General features: G+C 42.9%; 1 protein-coding gene across 1 annotated transcript; it reads right to left on the reverse strand.

The window, feature by feature from the left end:
* Nucleotides 1-4,181: 4,181 nt before the first annotated feature.
* On the reverse strand, nucleotides 4,182-5,546 carry LOC139061974 (zinc finger protein 704-like). The gene is made up of 2 exons (XM_070541975.1): nucleotides 4,996-5,546; nucleotides 4,182-4,271 (listed from the first exon to the last, which is right to left on the reverse strand). Exon 1 carries the CDS (start codon nucleotides 5,428-5,430, stop codon nucleotides 4,996-4,998), a length of 435 nt encoding a protein of 144 aa, XP_070398076.1. The 5' UTR covers nucleotides 5,431-5,546; the 3' UTR covers nucleotides 4,182-4,271.
* Between the last annotated feature and the right edge of the window lie 1,889 nt (nucleotides 5,547-7,435).

Consider the following 7,435-nt stretch of genomic DNA (forward strand, 5'->3'; position numbering starts at 1 on the left):
TGCACCTTTGGAATATTGCTAAGATTAGAAGCATCCTTTCCAGGAGTGATGCTGAAAAACTAGTTCATGCATTTATTACATCAAGACTGGATTACTGTAATTCATTACTCTCAGGAAGTCCACAGAATGTAGTTAAAAGTCTTCAGCTTGTCCAAAATGCTGCAGCTAGAGTTCTGATGAGAATTAAAAAGAGAGATTATATCTCTCCTGTCTTAGCTTCCCTACATTGGCTACCTGTTAAATTCAGAATAGATTTTAAGATCCTTCTTCTCACATAAAAAGCTCTTAATAATCAAGCTCCATCATACATCAGTGATCTGATTGTTCCATACGTTCCTAACCGAGCATTTCGCTCTCAGACTGCAGGTCTACTGGTGGTTCCCAGAATATCTAAAATTAGGATGGGAGGCAGATCTTTTAGTTATCAGGCTCCTCTCCTGTGGAACCAGCTCCCAGCCTTAGTCCATGAGGCAGACACTTTGTCTACTTTTAAGACTAGGCTTAAAACATTTTTATTTGATAGGGCCTATGGTTAAAATCTGATGTTAGCCTAAATCTGGACAAGTGGGGGAGTAGAGGGAGGTGGAGTGTACAGTCGGTAAAGACGGCTCTCCCTTGTCCTGACTCCAACATGCCTCCATCTAAATAGGATAGATTATCATGAGTTATCTCTGTAGTTATGCTGCTATAGGCTTAAGCCTGATTTATGCTTCTCCGTCTGCGTCAGTGCGGAGACACGCAACGCCATTATCTGTCCTTGCGTAGGGCTTCGGAAGGCACGCAAGTACGTACGGAGTCGAGCCCACTTTTTTAAACATCCGTCGAACGAGACGGATTACGCAAGCTTGTGATTGGTCAGGACGCAGCTGTTGTTTACAGCGCCACCATTGCAAAGAGAGCCAAGTTTAACTAGCGGCAGACATGGAGAAGGTTGAAGAATACCTCGCGAAAAAACTCTAAAAATATGAACGTTTAAATCCCGTGACTGGAGGAGTGAAAAGATGCGCAGCAAGCGTTTTATTTGTGGACGGAAATGACAGGAAACGTGGGTTTAGAGGTGGGGAGCGCATGAAGAGGTGGGAGAATGAGAGACAAATATGTCCGTGTTAAAAGTCTCTTATATACCCAAAAACACAATATAAACACACGATCTTGGACCGATACATGACAGGATACCACAGAACAGCGCTGCAACCTCTGTTGTCCTGCCTGGCAATTGCTTTGCAACACTCTCCAGGAGACGGAGAAGCACGAGAGCAAAACGCTTCCGTCAATCCGTGCGTATCTATCCCTTGCAGAGCTGATGGAGAAGCATAAACCAGGCTTTAGACTGCTGGAAGATACACTGACCACTTTTCACATTCTACTGCTTTCTTCCACAATCTGCTCTTTAACTGTATTATTTTCTGCAATTTCAGCTGTTAACTTTATTTTCTATCTGTTTTTCTCCCCAGAAGAAGCTACAACAATGTTCTGCTGAGCTGTGGTGGCCTCATGGAGGGGGCTATTGTCTAGCACACTGCTGCTAACCACTTAAACTTTCTCCCTCTCCTGATAATAACTTTTTGCTTTCCTTGACAGTGGATGTGCTACTACTAGTTTATCTGTTTAATTATAGATCCACTAGGATAAATACAATAAAGCTCATCTCTCACCAAATAGAATATTTACTAAGAAATCACAATATAACTATAGACACATTACTTTGTCTTTGTGTGTGTGTGTGTGTGTGTGTGTGTGTGTGTGTGTGTGTGTGTGTGTGTGTGTGTGTGTGTGTGTGTGTGTGTGTGTGTGTGTGTGTGTGTGTGTGTGTGTGTGTGTGTGTGTGTGTGTGTGTGTGTGTGTGTGTGTGTGTGTGTGTTCTCCATCCCCAGTGAGTCGTGGAGGATGGCTGTTTATACCGAGCCAGGATTCTCTGGAGGTTTCTTCCTGTTAAAAGGGAGTTTTCCTCTCCACTGTCGCTTTATGCTTGCTTAGTAGGAGGATTGCTGTAAAGTCATTGACACTAGTCAGTGACTTGATGCAGTTTGCTGGGTTCCTTATATAGGAAACATTTTTTCTGATTGGCTCAATGAACTGACCTGAATTGGAATGTTTATTATGTGAAATGCCTTGAGACGACTCTTGTCATGATTTGGCGCTATATAAATAAACTTGAATTGAATAGAAGAAAACTCCCCAGTCACCACTAACTATCCTGTTTATTTATTGCAGATGGCTGCACTGATTACTTTTACATGATTTGTTCTGCAAAAGTTGGCATTTTTGGTAGTCTACAGTTTTTTTTTTGTCAGTTTAAATTACAATTACAGAGGTAATTCTAAAATATTAAGGATCATGATAAAGATCTATTGGAGATCTACCCAACTTTTGGACTGCTCTGCCAGTCACTGTGGCTCAAGCTGAGAGGAGCTTTTCAAAACTTGATCAAGTCATACCTGAGGTCAACTATGTTTCAGGGGCATCTCACTAACCTGGCTCTGATTAGTATCAATCACTCCGTAGGGGAGCAGATTTCATATGATGACATTATTGATGACTTTGCATCAAGGTTAGGTTTTAATTTTAGTTTGTGTTTTCTGTTCTAAGTGCAATGCTGTAGTGATTATCATTAGTTTGTTATGTGTGAAATATTTTTGCTATTAAGAATATTTATTATCTATTATGTTCATATATTCTTAATATTTAGTTATTGTTTGTTTTTGTATATTTGATTCTATATTTTTTGATACAGTATATAATGTATATTGCTTTACATTCTGACAACTTCATAGTAATTAATGTAAATATGTAGCCTAGTGAACTAGACCAAATTCTTGCTTTACAAAGTTTGGTCTAGGCATGCTCCATTGGAACCTCCGCAGCTCCTACCAGGACTCTGGCTAGCCAATCACAACTCTCTAGAGGGGTTTCAAACACATAAAGAGCTGTGATTGGTCCATAATGGTGAAACAATCATAGTGCTCTATCTGCTTAGTGAACAAATCACAGAGCTTTATCCACTTTGTGGGCCAATCAGGGCACTCTATATGCCTGGTGGGTGGGATGATGCAACAGAGTGAAACAAGAGTATGTCACATTCATTGTCCAGTGGAATGCGGAGATCATTTGAAAGACAACGGTAGAACCCGCCCCACAACCGAGAGCCGTCAATGGAGGCCAGGCTAGTAAATATGTGCAACTTAGAAAAATGAATGTTCAATAGTCGTTCTAATAAAACATGCCTGTTTGTAGAAAAAATGCGTGTGTTCATGCAGGTGGCGTGGTGGTGGTGGGGTGTGTGTGTGTGTGTGTGTGTGGGGGGGGGGTTTCAAAGGGGGCCTCGCCCGGGGAGTAATTCCATGTAGAACCGCCACTGGTTGTACCTCACGTGTGTTGGTCTCTTATTATCATCAAGCATAAAACCTTCATGTGTAGAGATGAACACCGGCGATCTGATTTATGTGCAAGTGTCTTAAGAATTCATAGCTGGTCTGATCCTTAGCATAACTACGTACTGTACGAGCAGGAGGACACTGACATGAGCAAAAAGCAGGGACTACGCACACGCTCGAAACAACAACACCAACAATAACAGCAAGAGCACCAACAACAACGTGAGAAGAGACGACACGCGGGTCAGGAAGTCCAGCGAACCATTGGCCTCCACTCGTACAGAGGAGAAACGGAGGCTACGACGCATCTGGAAAAATGAATCCTTTTGATATTTTAGAGGAGAGACGGACGCAAAGAGAGCGGTCTGTGTTTCAGTGTGCTTTTAAAAATCCTCATCAGAGCGTGTCGTGTTTGTTCATCTCTCCGTCTACTTGCCTTTGAGACAATTAGTGTGCTTAGTTTCTTAAGACTGCACCCGAAAGTTTGTCTAAGCCAGCCTTTTTTGTGTAGAGATGAATTATTGTGCTTCTCGGTCCACGCAGCAGTCTGAGGCTGGGTGGAGGTAACGCGCTGGGCTGCAGAGGTCAGAGGTTGTGTGGGAGCAGCTTCCTCGCATCAGGAGAAGGAGCCAGAGCTACTGCACCAGATAAAGAGGACTCCCTCTTCAAGGCTACTCAGGAAGCACTAAACATGGGAGGGCCAGACGCTCAAACACGAGCTCCCCAAAGCGCCAGCATTTAGTCTTGGGAGCGCCGTCTTCTCACACACCTACATGTCATGAGGGATGGGTCAGGGGGAGGGGGGCTGGAGATCAGTCGAGCATTGCATCCAGTTGGTCTGCCAAGTCGTCAAACATGCTGCCGATGTCATCCAGGATAGAGACGGTTCCTTTTTGGCTGGAAAATTTTGAAAAAGAAAAATGGAATAATTAGCTTTTATTGAGGCTTCGATAAACATGCTGACAGAATCAATGAGTCAAGTGTGGAGGTGAGTTCCTCCACTGATGGAAAGCAGCTTTAAGATTCAGTTTATGGGTGACATTCACTATTTTCACACACACACACACACACACACACACACACACACACACACACACACACACACACACACACACACACCTGACAAACTCAGAAACATACAATAGAGTCGACTAATTGTAAAGATCAACAAAAAGTAATGATAAATCCCAAAATAATAATATAAATCATGATTTTTTGTTTATTGTTTATACTTAAAAAACTCATGTTTTACAATTGTTTTCATTTTATAGGAGAATGACGTTTTACAAAGACCAGTAAAGTACATGAGAAATCATGTTTTTATTAGGTGTCATGGCTGCCATGGAGCTTCATAAAGAAAGTAAAAATCGATTAGACTATCTGGACAATGACTGTTTTCTTCATTTGAGTTTTTTAGTTTTAGGTAATATAAAGGGGGAAATCTGGAAGTAAAGATGATTTTCTAGATTTTTGCCCCTCATCCAGACCTAATTTCTGAAATTTCATATTAGACTTGTTTATTTCAGAAAACAAAAAGATAATGTGATGTGTTTTATTTACCCGGACATCCTATGTAGAGGATTCTATTTGATTCTACTCTCTAGCATGACTTCATACTCACTCATTTGGCTTGTCCTCCTCCTTTATTTTGTGCTCTACAGCCTGCAGAGCTGCAGCCAAGGAGGCGCTGGTCAACTCCAAGCGATTCTGAATTCCTCCCTCTTTCTCCCCTTCCTCCACGTGACCCACCATCTCCTCCTTCGCTCCATCCCTCCTTAAAGGCTTCCTCGGGTTCTGCCTCCTTCTCTCTCCTCCCCTCCTCCTCTTCCTCCTCCACCTCCCTTCCTCCCAGGAGGTCAATAGTGAGGCCAGCGATGGAGGAGCGAGGAGGTTTGACGGGGTGAGGCGACGGAGTGGAGGGACTCTGAGCTGGAGACGGGGAAGTAGGAGGGAGTCCCGGAGACAGACAGGGGCCGGAGGGGGTGTCAACAGCTGGAAGAGGGGCTACAGAGGAAGGCTTAGGGGCCGAGGTGGGACTGGCTGCAGCCGGGCTCATGGTAACTGGAGACGCTACAGCTTTGCCGGGTTTGGGAGCTGTCGGAGGCCCGCGAGGCTTCGGTGATACTGGAGGAGGAACGCGCTTTGGCTCTAGACAGAGAAAATGGCAGAAAATATTTTGAATTGAATTAAAACAAAACCAACTGGGTTATAGGTAGGGCCAGATTAACACTTTGTTGTACCCTGGGCAACAATATTAAAGGGCCCCATCATCACGACCCAAGGATCACCATAATATGGTCACATACAGAATATTTTACTGTAATATGCAGTAAATATACTCAATACTTGAATGCCTGACATCACGTAACCCGCTCAGGGTATGTTTATGTTTATGCTTATTTACTTAGCAGATGCTTTTATCCAAAGCGACTTACAATTTATAACCTATAGGGCATGTTGTGATCTGTGGGAGAAACCGGAGTACCCGGAGGAAACCCACGCATGCATGGGGAGAACACGCAACTCCACGCAGAAAGGCCACAGCCGAGTTTCGAACCTGCGACCTCCGTGCTGCAAGGCAACAGTGCTAACAACTGCGCCACCATGCAGCCCAACCTTTGACCCACCTCGTGTGGATTGACCAATGAGGAGAGGTTCTTAACTTGAGGCCCTCTCTTCATTGGTCAGTCTGCATGAGATTGACTCTCAACCGCTCTCAACTGACGTTCAAAGTCATAGGCAGCGAAGCGTCTCTGTGCAGTGCAAAAGCTCGGGTGGACAGTTTGTTTATTATAGGGTGACCATATTTCCATTTCCAAAAAAGAGGACAGGGGATCTGTGCCTATGACGTCACACTATGGCAACGCCACACAAACCATGTTGGGACCCATTTTTTGTAAGAACTAAATTAATATCAGATTCTGCCAATAAAAGGGCTCTAAAACAATTAATGTGTAAATATTTAGCATATTTATTACAAAATGTCATTTTCTGCTTTAGTGCTGCAAAAAGGTTTTATTAATAAGAAATTATTATACCTTTTGTTTTACTACAGCATCGGTAAGCTTCCTGTGCACAGATTATTAAGGATGCTTGTTTCAGCTGTGAGATTAGACGATAGGATCAATGAAAAAATAAGTTGTCACACACTCCATGGAAACTTTCAGAGAATCCACAAATAGTGGCTTTCAAATGGTTTTGTTACTTTTTGCAAGTTTAGAAAAGCAGCAGATGAGACATCATGTCTGATTATTTAGTTCTATTTCGTCTAGTCTTAGCCCTTAAGCGAGCTGCTATTGGAAGGGTGATCTCAGCATCAGCCAATGAAGAGCTTAAATGTACGCCCACCACGTGGGCACCCCTTGTGGGTTATATAAGTGGAACGACCCCACTGTTCGCCTCAGTTTTCTCTTCACGCCAAGCTTAAGAGCTTCCTTTAAAGAGCAAGTAACGTCTAAATTAACTTTTTTTTGCTGATGAACTGTATAAATGAGTGTCTAATAGTGTTTTAAATGTGTGTATTCATTATTTTAGCATTTTGGTGCATTTTCTTAAAAAATTAAAAATTCTGCCTAAATACCACAGTATAGCTCCACCTTCAGCTTAAAACATAGAATTTGACTCATTTTGAATAAATTTTAGCCAATGGCTAAAGAGTAAGATACTACGTAATCCAGTAGAGTACTACGTAGCAGCTCTGTGTCAACGTTATAAAAGCATCGGGAGTCTCGGCCACGCCTTGTGGCGAGTTGGGAGTTGGATTTGCATGAGAGTGTAGGAGGCTAGCCGTAGTTCAGCATTAGCATATAGCATTAGCATATCCTAGTCTTTAGCATAGCTTTTAGTGTTATACATACTTATTTAGTGTTAGCTTGGCTGTTGGATATTGTAGTTTAGTTACTGTTTGGCTGTTAGTGTAATTAGGAAAGTAGTTCGGGTTTAGTGCTCCATATCGTGTTAGCATGGTGAGATGGTGTAGTGTAGTATGGTTGCGGAGCTCTGTCGGGTTGCACTCCTTTCCGCTGGACTTAGAAATTAGGCGCCAGTGGTTGCGTGTCTGG

This window comes from Nothobranchius furzeri, chromosome 12 (genome assembly GCF_043380555.1).
Source record: "Nothobranchius furzeri strain GRZ-AD chromosome 12, NfurGRZ-RIMD1, whole genome shotgun sequence".
NCBI classification, from domain to species: Eukaryota; Metazoa; Chordata; class Actinopteri; order Cyprinodontiformes; family Nothobranchiidae; genus Nothobranchius; species Nothobranchius furzeri.